Source organism: Salvelinus namaycush, chromosome 34 (assembly GCF_016432855.1).
Source record: "Salvelinus namaycush isolate Seneca chromosome 34, SaNama_1.0, whole genome shotgun sequence".
NCBI classification, from domain to species: Eukaryota; Metazoa; Chordata; class Actinopteri; order Salmoniformes; family Salmonidae; genus Salvelinus; species Salvelinus namaycush.
In genome coordinates this window covers 341670-365073 of record NC_052340.1, presented here as the reverse complement: position 1 = coordinate 365073, position 23404 = coordinate 341670, and the positions used below count along the sequence as shown (strand labels likewise).

Below are 23404 nucleotides of genomic sequence, written 5' to 3'. Positions count from 1 at the left end.
AGCTCATGTAGTAGACAAGACCTGCTTTATGACGTACGACAAACCCATGGTAGGGTTAGAAAGTAACACTGCCATGTAACAAGTAACACTGATGCATGCATGAGAGCATCAGCTGTTCCCGGATGACTGTGTGATCACACTCTCCGTAGCCGATGTAAGATCTTTAAACAGGTAAACATTCACAAGGCCGCAGGGCCAGACGGATTACCATGACGTGTACTCCGAGCATGCACTGACCAACTGGCAAGTGTCTTCACTGACATTTTCAACCTGTCCCTGACTGAGTCTATAATACTAACATGTTTCAAGCAGACCACCATAGTCCCTGTGCCCAAGAACACTAAGGTAACCTACCTAAATGACTACCGACCCATAGCACTCACGTCTGTAGCCATGAAGTGCTTTGAAAGGCTAGCCATGGCTCACATCAACACCATTATCCCAGAAACTCTAGACCCACTCCAACTTGTATACCGCCTCAACAGATCCACTGATGATGCAATCTCTATTGCACTCCACACTGCCCTTTCCCACCTGGACAAAAGGAACACCTACGTGAGAATGCTATTCATTGACTACAACTCAGCGTTCAACACCATAGTGCCCTCAAAGCTCATCACTAAGCTAAGGACCCTGGGACTAAACACCTCCCTCTGCAACTGGATCATGGACTTCCTGACGGGCCGCCCCCCAGGTGGTAAGGGTAGGTAACAAAACATCCGCCACGCTGATCCTCAACACGGGGGCCCCTCAGGGGTGCGTGCTCAGTCCCCTCCTGTACTCCCTGTTCACTCATGACTGCATGGCCAGGCACGACTCCAACACCATTGTCAAGTTTGCCAATGACACAACAGTGGTAGGCAACATCATTGGGACCAAGCTTCCTGCCATCCAGGATCTCTATACCAGGCGGTGTCAGAGGAAGGCACTAAAAATTGTCAAAGACTCCAGCCACCCTAGTCATGGACTGTTCTCTCTACTACTGCCCGGCAAGCGGTACCGGAGCGCCAGTCTAGGTCCAAAAAGCTTCTTAACAGCGTCTACCCCCAAGCAATAAGACTCCTGAACAGCTAATCAAAGGGATTCCCAGACACCTCTATTACACTGCTGCTACTCTCTGTTTATTATCTATGCATAGTTACTTTAACTCTAGCTACATGTACATATTACCTCAATTATCTTGACTAACCGGTGCCCCCGCACATTGACTCTGTACCGGTACACCCTGTATATAGCCTCGCTATTGTTATTTTGCTGCTGCTTTTTAATTATTTGTTACTTTTATTTTCAATTTTTTACCTAACAGTTTTTTTTCTTAAAACTTCTTAAAGCATTGTTGGTTAAGGGCTTGTAAGTAAGCATTTCACTGTAAGGTCTACACCTGTTGTGTAGACCTTACAGTGAAGGGCAGGCATTTATTCCAAGTACAGAGGAAAGTCGGGGAGGGGAGGACCACAGGAAGAGACAGAAGAGAGGAGGCTATTTTACATGTTTAAGGGTGGGACACAGACAGTTGAATAAGACTTTAAACATGATAGGAAAGCATCCAACAGGAAAGTGTGATTATTGTTAGCCAGGAAATAATGACAGTGGAGCATGTACAGTATGAGAAGGAAAGAGAGAGGATGAGATTCAGTATGATTGAGAAGGGTATACAGGAAATGAGTTTAAAGAGTATACTGACTAGGACGTCATTAGATTTATAAAAATTACAACATATTTGAGACTAAGGGAAACGTGCTGCAACGTAGGATTTATTTTCTCCCCGTCTCTGGCCCACACTCCAGTACAGTAGGTGGTGGTAATGCACCATGACCTTGAATGCTCAACTGCCGATAAACTCCACCGAAGAAGAAGAAAACTCACGTGTTCAGTGCAGCAGATGAGCTTCGTACCCAATCAGACAACAGGTCACCGAGGCTGAAGTCGTCCCTCTCGCTGTCTTTGAGAAGCGTCTCCCGAATTTAAAACCTTGGTTACTTGGAAACAATGAGCAAGGGGGGAAACTATCAATGTAACGTAATACACAACGTCCACGTTAGAACAGCATCAATACGGTATACACATTTAGCTATTTCAATGAGACTTGTCATAATAGCTTAACACAGATATTTAGCGTCTTCGGTTTGGAATATTTGCCTCAGCAAGAATTTGCTACCAACTGGAGATGAATTGAACACCATGGACTGGTCAGACTAATTATTTTCCCACATTCTTCGGACACCATGCCAAGTCGTCAAAAGAAAATTATATTCTCTGTTGCGGGTGTGTTGAGTTTCGGTTGCGTCCTCATTGTTGCGGCCGCGATGGGGTCGCAATTTTGGGTCCAGGGGAGCATGCTGTGTACAACCGGGGCGCAGCTTGTAAATGCCACAGGACAAGAGCTTGATAAATTTGTCGGTAGGGTTAACTATGGTCTCTTTCACGGACAGACAGTGAAGCAATGTGGACTTGGTGGAAGACCCTTCAGATTTTCATGTGAGTAGAAGTCCATGTGAATTGCATGAGAAGTTTGTGAAAAAATGGTTTTAAAGATTACTGCTGGGTTGAAACATCATGTTCTCATTTGAGCATCTATTATGAAAAGTGAATAACAATGAGACAAGCGGTTACCCACTCCATTAATAATTCAAATGACTATAGATAGACTACACCCTGTTTTAATTGAGTCCTATCCCTGTGACTTAAGGATCTATTTGATTAAATCAAATGTGATGTTTAGCATTAATTCGCTTGGCAGGATTGGCACAATATAAAGCCTACTTATAGACTGTAAAAAAAATCACCTTTACAATAAAGTATACTGAACAAAAATCCAAATACAACAGTCAACAATTAACGATTTTACTGAGTTACAGTTCATATAAGGAAATCAGTCAATTGAAATGAATTCATTATGCCCTAATCTATGGATTTCACATGACTGGGCAGGGCTGGTACAGAGTAAATGTGCGGGGGTACAGGTTAGTCAAGGTAATTGGTATGAGTAGGTGTGTCCAAACTTTTGACGGATACTGTATATTTACTTTTATATTTATATATATATATATATATATTACACACACAGTGGGCTCCAAAATTACTGTCACCCCTGACTGGTAATGCACAAACAAAATACTTCAAAAAATATAAAGAATATAATTATAGAGAAACTCAAAATACCAACATGTGAGAAATACTGTACTTTGTTAATGTTTAAATGGAACCAACGAAAATCATACAATTATTTAATACAAAATACATTTCACCAAAATCAAGGTTTCATAATTATTGGCACTCCTCATTTAGTACTTAGTGCAAACCACCTCTGGCAAGGATAACAGCATGGAGTCTTTTCCTGTAATGCTTGACAAGGTTAAGGAACACATTTGGAGGGATTTTGAACCATTCCTCTATGCAGATACTTTCAAGATCCTTCACATTCTTGGGTTTGCGCTTATCAACTGCCCTCTTCAACTCAGCCCACAGGTTTTCGATTGGATTGAGGTCCGGCGACTGAGATGGCCATGACAGAACATTGATTTTGTTGTCACAGAACCTTTTCTGTGTGGCTCTTGATTTATGTTTTGGGTCATTGTCTTGTTGGAAAGTCCACCTATGGCCAAGTCCCAGCCTTCTGGCAGAGGCAACCAGATTGTCAGCCAAAATTGCCTGATATTTGGTGGAATTCATTATGCCATCCATCTTAACCAGTGCCCCTGGACCTCTGGAATGAAAGCAGCCCCAAAACATCACTGACCCACCACCATATTTCACCGTGGGTATGAGGTGCCTCTCCTTGTATGCATCTCTGTTCCGACGCCAAACATGCCGATGCTGTATCTGACCAAAACGTTACATTTTGGTCTCATCTGACCAGAGCACCTTCTTCCAGTTATAATTTAAATTGTTTGGCAAACTCCAAGCGCTTGCGTCTGTGTCTTGGGGTCAGAAAGGGCTTTCTTCTGGCAACCCTTCCAAAGAGCCTATGGTTGTGGAGGTGGCTTCTGATGGTGCTTTTTGAAACCTGGTGACCCCAAGACGCCACCAAGGCCTGCAATTCTTTCACAGTGATTCTTGGGGATATTGTTGCTTCTCTCACCATCCTCCTCCCTATCCTGGGGGGGGCAAAATGCATTTGCGTCCTATACCCGTGAGGTTTTCAACTGTTCCATATCTTTTACATTTTTTAATAATTGCCCTGACAGTGCTCAATCGTTTTGTGGATCTTCTTGTAGCAATTATCAGATTTATGAAGGTCAGCGACCGTCTGTCTCTTTTGAACTGCCAGTTCTTTTGTTTTCTTCATGGTGTTGGATAACAAAGGGATATTGCATGCGTGTTACCTCATTTTTATACCCTAGTGAAACAAAAAGTGATGTAATGGCTCAATGTAGTTCCTTAAGACTTAGATAAACTTAAATAAGTCGAATTTAATTCCTGGTTTAATTTTGGTAGATTTTATTTACAATAATCTTTAAGGGTGCCATTAATTGTGACACCTTGATTTGGAGGACATTGATTATTTAATTAAATCAATAAATGATTTTGGTGGCTTCCATTGAAACATTAATAAAGTACAGTATTTCTCACATGTTGGTATTTTGAGTTTATCGCTAATTATATTGTTGTGCATTGCCAATCAGGGGGGCCAGTAATTTTGGAGCCCACTGTATATACACTACCGTTCAAAAGTTTGGGATCACTTATTTGGGGTCCTTGTTTATAAAAGAAAAGCAATTTTTTTTGTCCATTTAAAATAACATCAAATTGATCAGAAATTCAGTGTAGACATTGTTGTAAATGACTATTGTAGCTGGAAACGGCAGATTTTTTAATGGAATATCTACATAGGCGTACAGAGGCTCATTATCAGCAACCATCACTCCTGTGTTCCAATGGCACGTTGTGTTAGCTAATTCAAGTTTATCATTTTAAAAGCCTAATTGATCATTAGAAAACCCTTTTGAAATTATGTTAGTACAGATGAAAACTGTTCTGCTGATTAAAGAAGCAATAAAACAGGCCTTCTTTAGACTAGTTGAGTATCTGGAGCATCAGTGCATTAGTGTGTTCGATTACAGGCTCAAAATGGCCAGAAACAAAGACCTTTTTTCTGAAACTCGTCAGTCTATTCTTGTTCTGAGAAATGAAGTCTGTCTTTTTCTTCAATCTATCCATTCTATTTGTAATGGTTGCTATGCAATAGTCATAGTTCATTATCAATAAAACGTCACAATAATGTGCAGAGCGTTCGATTTGGTTGCTGGGGGGCAAAGAGACCCCCAGCTCCGCTAAAACCATTGACAACTACATGCCGTTTTCAAGGGATTGTTAAATAATCGTTAACTATTTGGCTTTAATATCATCAACTCTTGAAGAGCGTGTGTAGTTCGGACTTGAATTGCATATTCCGAACTACACTTTTCAGATTTAGCTCTATCATCAGAGTTATACAGCTAAATTCAGCAAAAAAATAAATGTCTCTTTTTCAGGTCCCTGTCTTTCAAAGATAATTTGTAAATATCTAAATAACTTCACAGATCTTCATTGTAAAGGGTTTAAACACTGTTTTCCATGCTTGTTCAATGAACCATAAACGATTAATGAACATGCACCTGTGGAACGGTCGTTAAGACACTAACAGTTTACAGGTGGTAGGCAATTAAGGTCACAGTTATGAAAACTTAGGACACTAAAGAGGCCTTTACTGACTCTGAAAAAGACCAAAAGAAAGATGCCCAGGGTTCCTGCTCATCTGCGTGAACGTGACTTAGGCATGCTGCAAGGAGGCATGAGGACTGCAGATGTGGACAGGGTAATAAATTGCAATATCCGTACTGTGAGGCGCCTAAGACAGCGCTACAGGGAGACAGGATGGACAGCTGATCGTCCTCGCATTGGCAGATCACGTGTAACAACACTTGCACAGGATTGGTACATTCGAACATCACTCCTGCGGGACAGGTACAGGATGGCAACAACAACTGCCCGACTTACACCAGGAACGCACATTCCCTCCATCAGTGCTCAGAATGTCCGCAATAGGCTGAGAGGCTGGACTGAGGGCTTGAAGGCCTGTTGTAAGGCAGGTCCTCACCAGACATCACCGGCAACAACATTGCCTATGGGCACAAACCCACCGTCGCTGGACCAGACAGGACTGGCAAAAAGTGCTCTTCACTGACGAGTCGTGGTTTTGTCTCACCAGGGGTGATGGTCCGATTTATGTTTATGAGCGTTACACCGAGGCCTGTACTCTGGAGCGGGATCGATTTGGAGGTGGAGGGTCCGTCATGGTCTGGGGCGGTGTGTCACAGCATCATCGGACTGAGCTTGTTGTCATTGCAGGCAATCTCAATGCTGTGCGTTACAGGGAAGACATCCTCCTCCCTCATGTGGTACCCTTCCTGCAGGCTCATCCTGACATGAACCTCTAGCATGACAATGCCACCAGCCATACTGCTCGTTCTGTGCGTGATTTCCTGCAAGACAGGAATGTCAGTGTTCTGCCATGGCCAGCGAAGGGCCCGGATCTCAATCCCATTGAGCACGTCTGGGACCTGTTGGATTGGAGGGTGAGGGCTAGGGCCATTCCCCCCCAGAGATGTCCGGGAACTTGCAGGTGCCTTGGTGGAAAAGTGGGGTAACATCTCACAGCAAGAACTGGCATATCTGGTGCGGTCCATGAGGAGAAGATGCACTGCAGTACTCAATGTAGCTGGTGCCCACACCAGATACTGACTGTTACTTTTGATTTTGACCCCCCCATTTGTTCAGGGACACATTATTCCATTTCTGTTAGTCACATGTCTGTGGAACTTGTTCAGTTTATGTCTCAGTTGTTGAATCTTGTGTTCATACAAATACTTACACATGTTAAGTTTGCTGAAAATCAACGCAGTTGACAGTGTGAGGACGTTTATTTTTTTGCTGAGGTTATTAACTGCATGCTTTTCGTGTTCAGTGAACATCAATTCATCGAATATTTTCAGGTATGTGAGGGTAGCATATCCATTTGGCATGTAGGTAGCTAGCTAAGCAAACAACGTGTCATTTAGGTTTCTTCATCAGAGGTTAGGGTTTTGGAAAGAGCTTGACATTGCAAGTCCTCATCCTGGTGAAGTTGTCAGTCAGACTACTGTCATCGCCACTATAGATGGCAAGCAAATTAAACAATATTTGGATATAGCCATCTGATTCATCCCCTTAAAGTTAGCTTGTTAACTAGTCATGACGGGATCCTTCATTTGCTAGCTAGACAATTTGAGGTTCATCAATCAATGTAGCCTATAAAGTATGTCAACAGCAATTGTGATTTAAAAACTCTAAAAAACAATGTTGAAAGGGGGATAATGTTCGCTTAAATTCGCTGGGTAGGGCTACGTTGGTTGGAGAAAAGTCTAGGTCTATTTACCAATATGTTTAGGCAACAGTACAATGTTTCAAGTTTTTCAAATCTTAATGTCACATGCACAAGTACAGTGAAATGCCTTTCCTGCCAGCTCCAAACCCAGAAATGCCGTAATCAATATCAATGTAGCACTAACAATAACACAAGGTAGAACAAAAACACTAGAAATAAAAAAATAAGAACACAAGTAAGAAGCTATATACAGGGTCAGTTTCAATACCATATTAACAATGCAGGGATACTGGAGCGATTGAGGTAGATATGTATAGGGGTAAGGTGACTAGGCATCAGGATATGATAAACAGAGTAGCAGCAGCATAACTTATTATGTGTGTGTGTAGAGTCAGTATAAATGTGTGTGCATGTTATCTGTGTTGGAGTATCAGTGTGCATGCGTGTGTCCTGTGAGTGTGTATATATCAGTGTGCATGCGTGTGTCCTGTGAGTGTGTATATATCAGTGTGCATTCATGAGTCCTGTGAGTGTGTATAGAGAAAGTATAAAAAATAAAATACAAGGGTCAACTCAGATAGTCCGTATAGCCATTCTGTTATCTATTTAGCAGACTTATGTAATTGGGGATAGAAGCTGTTCCGGAGCCTGTTGGTGTCAAACTTACACCACTTGCTGTGTGGAAGAGTCCAATGGCAGTGAGCTTTACGCCATGCCAGCCGACGCTTGGCATTGTGCATGGTGATCTTAGGCTTGTGTGCGACAGTTCAGCCATGGAAACCCATTTCATAAAGTTCCCGACCAAGTTATTGTGCTGACGTTGCTTCCAGATACAGTTTGTAACTCGGTAGTGAGTGTTGTAACCGAGTGTTTACGCACTTCAGTACTCGACGGTCCCGTTCTGTGAGCGTGTGTGGCCTACCACTTCCCGGTTGAGCCGTTGTTGCTCCTAGACATTTCCACTTCACAATAACAGCACTTACAGTTGACCGGGGCAGAAATTTGACGAACTGACGTGTTGGAAAGGTGGCATCCGATGATGGTGCCATGTTGAAAGTCACTAAGCTCTTCAGTAAAGACTATTCTACTGCCAATGTTTATCTATAGAGATTGCATGGTTGTGTGTTTGACTTTATACACCTGTCAGCAACGGGTGAGGCTGAAATAGCTGGATCCACTAATTTGAAGAGGTGTCCACATACTTTTGTGTATATATAGTGTCTTTGGCTATATCCATTATAATGATCCTGATAAATTAATTTACCTGGCTCAGAGAAGCTGTCCGTCTCATCACGTTTATATGCATGCCACGGTGGAAATCGCAAAAAAAACTTTGTTCCACAGGTCGGAGAGGCAGACAGCAAAGTTTAGACAAACCCAAACATTTATTTTATTTTTTACTCCCCAACGGGCACAGGAGGGGCGAAGGTGGAGTCATGCGTCCTCCGAAACATGACCCACCTAACCGCGCTCCTTAACACCCGCCAGCTTAACCCAGAAGCACCAATGTGTCGAAGGAAACACTGTTCAACACAAGAAGTCACTAGGGCGTGATGAGCCAAGTAAAGCACCTCCGGCCAAACCCAGACGACACTGGGCCAACTGGGCCGTCACGGCCGGTTGTGGCATAGCCCGGGAATGAACCCGGGTCTGTAGTAACGCCTCTAGCACTGCGATGCAATTCCTTAGACTGCTGTGCCACTCGGGAGGCCCCCCCAAACCAAACATTTTATTAAAGAACAGAATTCAAAATGGTAGTTGGGGGAAACATTGGAAAGTTATGCTTCTTTGAAATGTGATCAACTTGTTAACCCACTTTAGAGACAAGTAGGAGAAAATGCACTTTAATAATTTTCCACACTGGAAAGCTTATCTTTGTTTTTGCCCATTCAGCATTGTCCACATCCGCCTAAGCCCCACCTATCTCTAAAGAATTCCCGTGTATTGTCTCTCTATTATCCGATTGTCAGAAGTTAAGTCATAAATTGTAGAAATAGGCAGGGTTTTATGTTCTTTAAAAACGATTTTAAACCTAACCACACTGCCAACCTTATGCCTAAACTTAATGAATACCAAAAAGCAATTATTTTCCCATTTTTACGATTATAGACAATTTTGACTTTGTCACTGTGCTGTCTAGTGGAAACCCTATTATCCCCCTCCATTATCTCAGCCGATCATGGATCCTGCCTTTCTTCTTCTCTAAAAAGCTCAGTGCTTTCTTCTTGGCTAAACTAGGCTAGTAATTTAAATGTTTTATTCATATTTACGGATCCCATACAAGTTTGTAATTAAGGCATGTGAACGTTTACATGTTCAAGAAGGCATTTCTGGAAAAAATGTAATAAATACAAAATCAAATGGTCCTACTGTGTAGCCATCAAATGCCTACAATCCTGAATCTGGTCACAAATGCTAGCCTAGTGGCATGAGGAAATATTGTCTAAACACTTTTTTCCAGGGGAGATTAAGTTTATACATTGACTGGCTGGGCTGTGGGATAAATCTAATGGAACTGTTAACAGGCATTACCTGGAGGATGTGGGATTGTTGTGCTATAACTCCCTACTATCAACCAATCAGAATCCTAGATCCAAGCAACCTGTTTTATGATAAAAGATTTATAGGCTGCGGAGATGTATAACACTGCTGTAAAACTGACCTCTCAGTTGTTCAAGGTATTGGAACATTGATTGAACAGTCACATCTCTAATGAGACTAGACTACACATACAGTAAGCTTGTACACAAATGTGGGTCATGGAGCCCTGATGACCACGTGTAAATGCGCACATAGCCTACCCTCGGTGGTAGAAATACCTTAAACTTCATATTCATCATCTACAGCACTACCCCACCATTAATGTATGTGAAAACTGCATGTCTGTTTTTTAGTAAAAAAAGATAGTGGAAATGCTTTTGACATTACTTTACTTTGCCAGCTCATAGTTGGTTAAAATCAGAAATGTTTTATTTTTATCTGGTGTTCCATCTTTTTGACTATAAAACATAGGAATCCACCGTTTTCACATATGCTGGAGATGATTCATTTGAAGTTGACACATTTTGAAATGTCAGCAGAACATTATTATTTAGTGCTAACAACAAACTCAAATCAAAGAAAGCGAGATAAATGTAAATGGAGTAAAGAGAACCCGTGATCAAAATCATGTAGGCTGGCCTTACAGGGGAAACCCACCTGCCTTCAACTAGGTTAATTGGCCATTCACAAGAGGGCATCTCTTATAACTCAGCAGTACATGTTTTGAGGTTGCAGTAACAAGAATCCTACACAAGCACAGTGGACTGAATCTTTATTGGACCGTGACACATGCATCATCAGCAACTGTTCACTAATGAGATTTGGCACACACACATTATCTTTTCGCTTGACCGGCAGGCTTACTAACCATTATGATGACTTTTCAGATGAACAAAAAACAATTTGTTCTCTGATGGTTTGCTCCATCTGCCTTGCACGTTAAACAAATAGAACACAGAGACTCATGCATGTGTTTCATCATGTGAAAGTTGTGGGGGGGAAAAAAATACTATTTACTGTTTTAATAATTGTAGAACATTCCCACACCTCTCTATATTGTCCATCTCCTTGTAGTTTTTCCGAACTTGGTGGACGTCATCCCAGCCAGTCTTCACGTCACTGTGATCTTCTTCTGCGTAGTGCTCATCCTCTTCTCCTCCGTGGCCACAGGCTTCTTTATGTACAACGCCTTTGGTAGTCCCTACGAGACTCTGCACGGCGCCCTGGGACTCTACCTCTGGAACTTCGCCTGCTGTAAGCACACACAAAAAGAACACCTTAACCCTTTTCTTTCTAGAGTGTCATCCTTCACAGGGTAGCCGAATCACCTTCTAAGTTGTGAACAAGCAGCCTACCATATGAACATTGGCTAAGCACAAGCCCCCATACTCTGCAACATAAGCACAAAATCTAACACACCGCTCACGTCACAGGTAAACAGCTCTAATTACACGCATGCATTCCATCTTCAGATATAAATAGCTCGCAGTAGGCTAAACAGGAGCCACGTTTATTGGTTCTAAAGTGTCATTGTTTTCCTGATGTTTTCCACATTCTTAGACAGGTGTACACAATTAAAAGACTCCTTGTGATCTGATTGTATCACCTCTGAAGGTAGTCAGGCACACATTGTGTCTGGATATATTACAATTGTAGACGGCTCTAGTGAAACAATTTAAATAATCATTATCCCGCCCTCTAAAATCATTGACAGGTGGCACCATTGTGTCTTTAAAATAAAATTAATAAATATTATTTAGAAAGAAATCTCATCATTTGCATACAGCAAGGGACCAATAATTCTGAAAATGTGGGCCCAATCAGAATGCGGACAAGATCAGAACGCATGTTAGCCCCATGTATAAACGGGGTGATAGAGCAGTGGTTCTCAACCAGGGGTACTCGGCCTATACACTGGGTACTTGAGAAGACTCATGCTGGTACAGTAACCAAAAAAGGTTGAGAACCACTGCTATAGAGAACATGATCGGGGTCCAACAAAGGTGTCCTTCAACACTTCAACATTAGTTATAAGTGTATATCAGAGTCATTCAAACACAACAGCCAAGCCATGAGTGGTCGGCTGTACGTTATTGAGAAAAGGATCCACTTCCCTATTGCCTTTTTCAGCTTTAAAACCAGTATCCAGTAGCCTACCATCGCATCAGGAGACATCGGGCTACTTGACCTCCCATCCAAACAATGGCACAAATTAAGAAAAACAGCACCAGAGTTAAAGGAGATATTGCTCAGTTATCTGGAACCGAGGCCCTACCTTAGGGCGCCTATTCAATCAAAACTGCTTGCCAGGTTTACACTAGAATGCAAGTTTGGATTCATCTGATCAATGAACCTATTTTTACGATTATGTGAAACACTTCACCATGTTAATTAAAATATCTCGCTGCAGTGAATGACCTATGCTTAATTGTTTTGGTAACCTTTTAGTGATTGCAACTACTGTAGCATTAACATATTCCCTTTTAATGTGGTGAGGGAGGGAAAAGGTATTTTGCCTTATAGGAACGTGTTTACAGTAACTGATCATTCGGATGCCTTTTGACTTCTTATTTTAACTCCCAGTGTTGTCAACCGTAATAGTATAATATTGTGTGCCTGTCTTGTCTGCCTGACCTTCTGAACAGGCCTCTGCAGCTGCCTGGTGATGATTCTGTTTGCCTCCGAGGTGAAACTCCACCGGCTGTCCGACCACATCGCCAACTTCAACGAGGGCACGTTTATGTACAAGACGCACACAGAGCAATTCGACCACTCCTTCTGGCTCATCTTCCTCACCTTCCTCGTCCATGGCCTTAACATCCTGCTGATCCGTGTGGCCGGGATCCAGTTCCCCTTCCAGGAGGCCAAAGAGTCGAATGTCAACACTGGGGCATCAGATCTCATGTACTGACCAGGGCTTTTGTTTGTTTGTGTGGCCACTGGCTGGGCCCCCCCCACCCCCACCCCACTCTAGTGACACTGAGCCTCGGCTATTGGCATGTCTCAATGGGAGACTTGGGGCCATAGCTCCTTGGTGCCCATGTGCTGTTGTAAGGTCCAAGCAAATGTGACCGTCCTAAGCCACTTCTTTTCCCCTTCCCATGACAAGCTGTCAGTCCTTCAGACGACAACCGGAGAAGTGTCCCTGGCCCCCTCTGTTAGGGACGCTGTTTTGAATCTTCGAGGGGAGGGGTCTTGTTTCTCTTTCCATCGTGTCATTAATTGGTGATATCTCGTTAGGCGGTGGGCCAATTAAAAGCCAGGATTTCACTCGGCTGTAGAAAAGCAGAGACTTGTTTGGTTCCACTCCTTTTATCAGGTTTTTCCAAGAATTGGCAGTCCATCCCGTGGCAGTCCGAAGTTTTATCAATGAAGGGGGACTGTTAAACAGTATGTGACGATTGATTGACCAGAATAGGTACCGTGTGTTTAGCCTTTCATTAGTGCCCCCGAAATGTATTGAAAGACCACAACTGTACAACTTAAATAGAGCAGTTTCTCTATCCCTTGTGCTTCATATTGGTTTTTACTTACATATTTAGAAATCCTAGAGGTCATGTCGCTTAATTGTTTAGTCAGATTATGTATTCAGAATCATGTGATTTGCCAATTTGAATGATTTTAATAATGATCATTCCTAATACAACATTTATTTTATGAAATGTGTAGAGCTATTTAGATTTGTTGTAGATTTATATTCTGTTGGTTTAAGTCTGACATGCTGACCACACGCATGTGCAAGCGTTGCAAAATAAATTTCAACATAGGTTATTCAATTATTGCACGCGCGCCTGCATTGCCAAGGGATAAAGTCCTGCCTCTCCCATCTCCTCATTGGTTTATAGAAGCAGATACCCACGTGCCATCTCCTCATTGGTTATACCCACGTGGGTGATTGAAAGATGAGCTGAGTTCGGTCGGTCGTAGTGGTAACTATGAGATGCCAATCGCCATATAAAGTCCAAAGAAGAAAAGGCCTGGAAGGAGGAGAGATGACTAGAAATTATTCGGTTGACCGTTTTATGTGTGGATTAATTGAGTAGAGGACCTTGTGCGTTTCAGGTAAAATAACAACTCAACGTTTATATCCCAGGACAAATTAGCTAACAACAGCAAGCTAGCTAAATAGGACAAATTAGCAAGCATAAATAATTGCCATAAATGTTTAATGCTTTTCGACCTGTCCCCAAATTAATATAATTGGTTCGATATTTTAACCTGAAGAGTTCCTCTGTCCAGAGTCTTGTGTTATTTTTCCCATCTTAATCTTTTATTTTTATTGGCCAGTCTGAGATATGACTTTTTCTTTGCAACTCTGCCTAGAAAGCCAGCATCCCAGTCGCCTCTTCACTGTTGACGTTGAGACTGGTGTTTTGCGGGTACAATTTAATGAAGCTGCCAGTTGAGGACTTTCGAGGCGTCTGTTTCTCAAACTAGACACACTAATGTACTTGTCCTCTTGCACAGTTGTCCACCGAGTCCTCCCGCTCTTTCTATTCTGGTTAGAGACAGTTTGTGCTGTTCTGTGAAGGGAGTAGTACACAGCGTTGTACGAGATCTTCTGTTTCTTGGCAATTTCTCGCATTCATTTATCAGAACAAGAATAGACTGCATTTCAGAAGAAAGGTCTTTGTTTCTGGCTATTTTGAGCCTGTAATCGAACCTACAAATGCTGATGCTCAACTAGTCTAAATTAGGCCAGTTTTATTGCTTCTTTAATCAGGACACGGTTTATCTGTGCTAACATAATTGCAAAAGGGTTTTCTAATGATCAGTTAGCTAATCCAAGTTTATCATTTTAAAAGGCTAACACAACGTGCCATTGGAACACAGGAGTGATGGTTGCTGATAATGGGCCTCTGTACGCCTATGTAGATATTCTATTAAATCAGCCGTTTCCAGCTACAAGTCATTTACAACATTAACAATGTCTGCACTGTATTTCTGATCAATTTGATTGGACATGATTTGGAAAGGCACACACCTGTCCATATAAGGTCCCACAGTTAACAGTGCATGTCAGAGCAAAAAACAAGCCATGAGGTCGAAGGAAATGTATGTACAGCTCCGAGACAGGATTGTGTCGAGGCGCAGATCTGGGGAAGGGTACCAAAAATTGGGTAAAGTCCATAAGAACACAGTGGCCTCCATCAATCTTAAATGGAAGAAGTTTGGAACCACCAAGACTCTTCCTAGAGCTGGCTGCCGGGCCTAACTGAGCAATCAGGGGAGAAGGACCTTGGTCAGGGAGGTGACCAAGATGCTGATGGTCACTCTGACAGAGCTCCTTTGTGGAGATGGGAGAACCTTCCAGAAGGACAACCATCTCTGCAGCACTCCAACAATCAGGTATTTTTGGTAGTGGCCAGACGGAAGCAACTCCTAGGTAAAAGGCAAATGACAGCACACTTGGAGTTTGCCAAAGGTCTGATGAACCCAAGATTGAACTATTTGGCCTGAATGCCAAGCATCACGTCTGGAGGAAACCTGGCACCATCCCTACGGTGATGGCGTGGTGGCAGCATCATGCTGTGGGGATGTTTTTCAGCGGGAGGGATTGGCAGACTAGTCAGGATCGAGTGGAAACATGAACGGAGCAAAGTACTGAATGATCCTTGATGAAAACCTGCTCCAGAGCGCTCAGGACCTCAGACTGGGGCAAAGGTTCCTCTTTCAACAGGACAACGACCCTAAGCACACAGCCAAGAGAACGCAGGAGTGGCTTCGGGACAAGTCTCTGATTGTCTTTGAGTGGCCCAGCCAGAGCCTGGACTTGAACCCGAGCAAACATCTCTGGAGAGACCTGAAAATAGTTGTGAAGTGACGCTCCCCATCCAACCTGATAAAGCTTGAGCGCTGCCAAAGGTGCTTCAACAAAGTACTGAGTAAAGGGTCTGAATACTTATATAAATGTGATATTTCTTTTTTAGTTTTATAAATTTGCTAAAATTTCGAAACCTGTCTTTTCTTTGTCAATATGGGGTATTGTGTGTAGATTGATGAAGGACAAAACACAATCCATTTTAGAATAAGGCTGTAACATAACAAAACGTGGAAAAAGTCAAGGGGTCTGAATTAGAGGTCGACCGATTTTATGATTTTTCAACACCAATACCAATTATTGGTGGACCAAAAAAAGCCGATAGCGATTAATCGGCCGATTTATATTTGTAATAATGACAATTACAACAATACTGAATGAACCCTTTTATTTTAACTTAATACATAAATAACATCTATTTAGTCTCAAATAAATAATGAAACATGTTCAATTTGGTTTAAATGATGCAAAAACACAGTGTTGGAGAAGAAAGTAAAAGTGCAATATGTGCCATGTAAAAAAGCTAACGTTTTAAGTTCCTTGCTCAGAACATGAGAACATATGAATGCTGGTGGTTCAATATTCCCAGTTCTTCAATATTCCCAGTTAAGAAGTTTTAGGTTGTAGTTATTATAGGAATTATGACGCGTCGACTATTTCTCTCTATACCATTTGTATTTAATGTACCTTTTGACTATTTGATGCTCTTATAGGCACTTTAGTATTCCCATCCCAATCTCGGGAGTTGATAGGCTTGAAGTCATAAACAGCACTGTGCTTCAAGCATTGCTAAGAGCTGCTGGCAAAGGCAGGAAAGTGCTGTTTGAATGAATGCTTACGAGCCTGCTGCTGCCTACCACCGCTCAGACTGCTCTATCAAATGTCAAATCATAGACTTAATTATAATATAATAAACACAGAAATACCAGCCTTTGGTCATTAATATGGTCAAATCCGGAAACTATAATTTCGAAAACAAACCGTTTATTATTTCAGTGAAATATGGAACCGTTCCGTATTTTGTCGAACGGGTGGCAACCCTAAGTCTAAATATTGCTGTTACATTGCACAACCTTCAATGTTATGTCAGAATTATGTAAAATGATGGCAAATTAATTACGGGTTTGTTAGGAAGAAACACAGTTCGCAACGAGCCAGGCGGCCCAAATGGTTGCATATACCCTGACTCTGCTTGTACTGAACGCAAGAGAAGTGACACAATTTCCCTAGTTAATATTGCCTGCTAACATGCATTTATTTTAACTAAATATGCAGGTTTAAAAATATATACTTCTGTGTATTGATTTTAAGAAAGGCATTGATGTTCATGGTTAGGTACATTTGTGCAACGAATGTGCTTTTTTCACGAATGCGCTTTTGTTAAATCATCACCCGTTTGGCAAAGTTGAAGTAGGCTGTGATTCGATGATAAATTAAGACACCACATTGATTATATGCAACGCAGGACAAGCTAGTTAACCTCGTAATATCATCAACCATGTGTAGTTAACTAGTGATTATGTGAAGATTTAAGTTAATGCTAGCTAGAAACTTACCTTGGCTCATTGCACCCACAAGCACCTTTTGACGCAGCACTAGCGTAGCAGGTGGTCAGCCTGCCACGCAGTTTCCTCATGGATTGCAATGTAATCAGCGTCCAAATAGGCCAATTACTGATTGTAATGAAAACTTGAAATCGGCCCTAATTAATCGGCCATGCAGACCTCTAGTCTGAATTCCGAATGCCAAAGTAGTTGAGGGAACACGTTAGATTGGAGAACCATGTAACGAGTGAACGTGTATTTCATCTGAAACATTCTTACGAGAGTTTGAAAACATGTGTTTTGTGCTTAATACAGGCAAAACAAGTTTTAAATTAGGAAGGGATTCCTGCATAGCTATCAAATCTGACTGTAGTTTTGACACAGCCAGATCAACAGTTGGGGCAATAGCATACATAATAGTATCATCTACATATAGATGTATTTATAGATTGACCAATGGTGTTTATATAAATAGTGAAGAGAATAGGTCCCAAAATCAACCCGTGGTACACCTTTACATACATGAAGAAATTCTGACTTAACCCAATCAGACACGGTGGCCTGAGTTCTGTCACTAAGATAATCATGAAACCATGAACAGGTGTCAGAGCTCAGGCCTATCGAGGACAACGTATTCAATAAAATAGTATGATCAAAAGGTTTACAAACAAAGCAGCACATTTCATGTTAGTGTATACAGCATTGACAAGATCATTAAGACCTAAAGTGGTTGCTGTAATAGTGCTATGCCCAGGCCTAAACCCTGATTGGTTTACATTCTACATACATTGATCTGATAAAAAAAGAGCAAAGTTGTACATTTACCAAGAATTCGAGAATCTTTGCTAGATAAGGAAGCCTTGAAATGGTGCGATAATTATTACGATCACTACTATCCCTGCCCTTATGGAGTTGCAGCACGAGCTGATTTCCATCATTTTTTGAATATTTCCTGATAAATGTTAAACAAAAAATGTGGGTTATTGTTCATCATTGTTGGCTCAATGGTGCTGCACACTTAAGCAGACCAGGATCTAATTAGTCGGCCCCTGTGTGTATTTTTTGTTGTCTATTGCTAGCAAAGCATCCAGGACTTATGTTTCTGTAAATAGCCTAAATGAAAAGCTTTGACTATTATGTCTCTGATCATTCAGCAAGTTGCCCCTATCAGCATCAAGACCAAAATCATTGAATATACTTAGAAGTTCTGTCAAAGAGCTGAGATGACAGTTTTCCAGAATTTTGCCAGGTTCCCAATACAATCCGAAAGAGTGGTTACATAAATCAGATTTGGCCTTTCTGACTTGTCTTAAACAAGTTGCTTAAAAGCTTGCCAGTCCAGGCCTAACCCTGTGTTCCTGGACTTGCAACAAGCATCTTCTCTTTTATGAATGACTTCTGATAATTCCGGAGTGTACTAGGCATGCGATCTACCTTTCACTCTACATTTTTTTGAAGGGAGCATGACTATCCACAATTGTATTGAAGACATCTACGAAAAGGCTGAAAGCTAAACCAGGTTCAGGGATAGCTGAAATACAATTAAGGTCACTAAAATAAAGATCACGCCTGTTCACTGAAGTATTTAAAAGTTCCTCTTCGTGATGACATGAGGCTTAGATTTTTGTATTCTCACATCTCTTACTCAAACAACTGGGCAATGGTCACTAATGTGTTGGGCGAATACACCTGTAGAAACATATAAATAAGATCAGAGTACTTTGAAGGATCTTTAGGGTTGGGCCGTGTAGGTTTAGGTTTACATCATTACACGTCTTTTAGATTGTCTGAAGCCTGCATTTCCTAATCAATCACAATGTGCAGTTGAAGTCGGAAGTTCACATACACTTAGGTTGGAGTCATTAAATCTCGTTTTTCAACCACTCCACAAATTTCTTGTTAACAAACTATAGTTTTGGCAAGTCGGTTAGGACATCTACTTTGTGCATGACAAGTAATTTTTCCAACACTTGTTTACAGACATTATTTCACTTATAATTCACTGTATCACAATTCCAGTGGGTCAGAAGTTTATATACACTAAGTTGACTGTGCCTTTAAACAGCTTGGAAAATTCCAGAAAATGATGTCATGGCTTTAGAAGCTTCTGTTAGGCTAATTGACATCATTTGAGTCAATTGGAGGTGTACCTGTGGATGTATTTCAAGGCCTACCTTCAAATTCAGTGCCTCTTTGCTTGACATCATGGGAAAATCTAAAGAAATCAGCCAAGACCTCAGAAAAAAATTGTAGACCTCCACAAGTCTGGTTCCTCCTTGGGAGCAAATTCCAAACGCCTGAAGGTACCACGTTCATCTATAAAACAATAGTACGCAAGTATAAACACCACGGGACCACGCAGCCGTCATACCGCTCAGGAAGGAGACGTGTTCTGTCTCCTAGAGATGAACGTACTTTAGTGTGAAAAGTGCAAATCAATCCCAGAACAACAGCAAAGGACCTTGTGAAGATGCTGGAGGAAACGGGTACAAAAGTATTTATATCCACAGCAAAATGAGTCCTATATCGACATAACCTGAAAGGCCGCTCAGCAAGGAAGAAGCCACTGCTCCAAAACCGCCATAAAAAGCCCGACTATGGTTTGCAACTGCACATGGGGACAAAGATCGTACTTTTTGGAGAAATGTCCTATGGTCTGATGAAACAAAAATATAACTGTTTGGCCACAATGACCGTCGTTATGTTTGGAGAAAAAAGGGGGAGGCTTGCAAGCCGAAGAACACCATCCAAACTGTGAAGCACGGGGTTAGCAGCATCATGTTGTAGGGGTGCTTTGCTGCAGGAGGGGCTGGTGCACTTCACAAAATAGATGGCATCATGAGGCAGGAAAATTATGTGGATATATTGAAGCAACATCAAGACATCAGTCAAGTTAAAGCTTGGTCGCAAATGGGTCTTCCAAATGGACAATGACCCCAAGCATACTTCCAAAATTGTGGCAAAATGGCTTAAGGACAACAAAGTCAAAGTATTGGAGTGTCCATCACAAAGCCCTGACCTCAATCCTATAGAACATTTGTGGGCAGAACTGAAAAAGCGTGTGCGAGCAAGGAGGCCTAAAAACCTGACTCAGTTACGGCAGCTCTGTCAGGAGGAATGGGCCAAAATTCACCCAACTTATTGTGGGAAGCTTGTGGAAGGCTACCAGAAACGTTTGACCCAAGTTAAACAATTTTAAAGGCAATGCTACCAAATACTAATTGAGTGTATGTAAACTGCTGACCCACTGGGAATGTGATGAAAGAAATAAAAGCTGAAATAAATCCTTCTCTCTACTATTATTCTGACATTTCACATTCTTAAAATAAAGTGGGGATCCTAACTGACCTAAGACAGGGAATGTTTACAAGGATTAAATGTCAGGAATTGTGAAAAACTGAGTTTAAATGTATTTGGCTAAGGTGTATGTAAACTTCCGATTTCAACTGTACGTCACCCAGGATAATAACTTTGATTTAATAAAAGAAGACAAACTAGTTAACTCCTCGAGTGCACAAAGGTTAGACGGGGGAGGACGGTAGACTCCTATAACAGTTATGGATACATTTTTCCCCAGACAGGCTTAAAGATAGTAGCAACAAAATAAATGCAAGTGAAATGGATTTCAGTAGAGACAGAAATTATTTTTTATATGAATGGCCACTCTACCACTAGTACCTTGTCTGTCAGTGCTGAACACATTATAACCCTCTTAATATCAGAGCCCAAAATGTCCCCAGAGATCCAAGTTTCAGTCAATACCAGAATGTCCGGATTCATCTGCATAGCCCAGAAGATTACAACTGACAACACCCCTGGCAGTGTAGACAACAGTATGACGATAGCGCTTAGGTAATACCTCCCGTCCTTTCTGAGTGGGGCTTGGTCTGTCTCTGAATCATTATTTTAACCCGGCCTTGAAATGTAAAGAGAGGGTCCAGGCTCCTAGATGGTTTTGGATGGAGTACATCATCTCTATTATAGCATCTTTTGTTTCCAAAATTGTCAATAAAAGTTATGCCAACAGTGGCAGTAGTATTTAAGCCAGATATGAAGAGCATGCTGAACCTTTCAGGGGTGTTGATCAGCTCAATAATATAATATTCATTAGCTCTGATTTACCCTTTTTGACGACAGGCCTTTTCTGAGCCTCCTTGAGGACCGACGGGAGATGGGGGGCGGAGGAACCATGTCATCAATAGAAGCCCTTTGAGCGGGGGGAGGACCTTGAGCCTCAGACACCCTTGAGGCCTAATGTGAGAGGGAGCCAGAGGGTATGGGCCAGTGGTAGAAACCCCCTGAGCTGGACCCTCAGGAGACAGGGTAGTGCAGGAATCTCTGGAAGCAGGATGGGATCCCCCAAAGCCATTTCAGCCCCATTCACCAAAGACCGCTACCTTGCGTTGTGTTTACGGTGTGTGATGTGCCTCCACTGGGATGCAGAATCAGTAACCGCAGCATCTGCCAGCTCCCAAGGGGGGGTGGATAGGATGGGAATGGCGGGTGAGATGGGAGGGGAGAGCTGACTTCATTTTGGAGGGGTCTCTGTAGGGCAGCCTGGGCCAGGAGTAGAAAAGGAAAAGCTTGTTTTTGAAAGAATTTGTTTTTTTTGGTCCATTAAAATAACATCAAATTGATCCGAAATACGGTGTAGACATTGTTAATGTTGTAAATGACTATTGTAGCTGGAAACTGATTTTTTTTAAATGGAATATCTACATCACAGGTGTCAAACTCATTCCACGGGGGGCCGAGTGTCTGCGGGTTTTCGCTCCTCCCTTGTACTTGATTGATGAATTAACATCACTAATTAGTTAGGAACTCCCCACACCTGGTTGTCTAGGGCTTTATTGAAAGGAAAAACCAAAAACCTGCAGACACTAGGCCCTCCGTGGAATGAGTTTGACACCCCTGATCTACATGTTGTAAATGACAGAGGCCCATTATCAGCAACCATCACTCCTGTGTTCCAATTTGCACGTTGTGTTAGCTAATCCAAGTTTATAATTTTAAAAGGCTAATTGATCATTAGAAAACCATTTTGCAATTATGTAAGCACAGCTGAAAACTGTTGTCCTGATTAAAGAAGTAATTAAACTGGCCTTTATGTAACCGGCTCTGTACCTGCGTTGTGCTCTGGTAAGGTGTTGATGGAAGAGAATGCGCTGGACACAATTCTGCAGGTTGTCTCTATTTTATTGACTGCATGGAATGGGTACAAATACAAGGCAAACGTTAATGCTGCCGTCTGGACTCCCGTACAAGTATATTTACCTCTCCTCATCACGCGCTGAGCAAACTCAGGAGTAAAAGCATCAACAACAAAAAATTTATTGTACAAAATGTACATGTTCATATTTTCAAAAGACTCACATTTCGTTTTATAAATGTTGTACATCAATACACTAATAATTTGCTAATAAGTGCTAAATATTTCTAGAGTGTACCATTATACCTGAGGTATACTAATGAAGCAACAACGCCATTTTTTTTAATGACCGGACAGCTAACAAAATGAACGACAGCTAACCAGGCACATTAAACATGAAATACAAAATCGTCACATTTCACAACATACCTGCATGGAATGGGTACAAATACAAGGCAAACGTTAATGCTGCCGTCTGGACTCCCATACAAGTATATTTACCTGATAAAAGACCGTGCTGAATGCCCGTACGAAAATCATCAGAAAACTCATGCTGTCTGCACCTGAAAGAGACCCTTACCCGCAACAAAGCTAACGGTAGCTGGGCTAGCCTTGCAGTTGCGCTCGAACATTATTCCCATTCCCCTTTAATATATATTCCTATAAACAGTAATGCAACACTAAGTCAGTGACGATATAACTTTTGGTTGTCTAAACTTGTGCATTCAAAAGACCGGAGCATACATAACTCATACATAACTCGCTCTGAGTAAACTAAAAAGCATGGCTTTTGATGACATCACAGCATTAACACAATTTAGAAAGTAAATACATTAAAATAATTCACTCTTGAAGGTACTGTAATACATCTCAAAATAACAAATTAAAATAAATATGAGGGATTTTAGGTGAAATACATAAAGTATATTTTACACCTGTTACATTTAGACTAGTTGAGTATCTGGAGCATCAGCATTTGTGGGTTCGATTACAGGCTCAAAATA

General features: G+C 41.6%; 1 protein-coding gene across 1 annotated transcript; it reads left to right on the top strand.

The window, feature by feature from the left end:
• Nucleotides 1-1906: 1906 nt before the first annotated feature.
• LOC120028652 (clarin-1-like) lies at nucleotides 1907-13662 on the top strand. The gene is made up of 3 exons (XM_038973862.1): nucleotides 1907-2478; nucleotides 10961-11140; nucleotides 12532-13662. The coding sequence occupies exons 1-3, from the start codon at nucleotides 2226-2228 to the stop codon at nucleotides 12795-12797; spliced, it is 699 nt and encodes a 232-aa protein (XP_038829790.1). The 5' UTR covers nucleotides 1907-2225; the 3' UTR covers nucleotides 12798-13662.
• The last annotated feature ends 9742 nt before the right edge of the window (nucleotides 13663-23404 follow it).

What these genes read in the sequence shown, in the direction of transcription:
- LOC120028652 (XM_038973862.1), top strand. Translation starts at nt 2,226, where the DNA reads ATGCCAAGTCGTCAAAAGAAAATTATATTCTCTGTTGCGGGTGTGTTG. An exon ending in AAGACCCTTCAGATTTTCAT is followed by an intron (nt 2,479 to 10,960) that starts GTGAGTAGAAGT and finishes ATCTCCTTGTAG; the next exon opens with TTTTTCCGAACTTGGTGGAC. An exon ending in CCTCTGGAACTTCGCCTGCT is followed by an intron (nt 11,141 to 12,531) that starts GTAAGCACACAC and finishes CCTTCTGAACAG; the next exon opens with GCCTCTGCAGCTGCCTGGTG.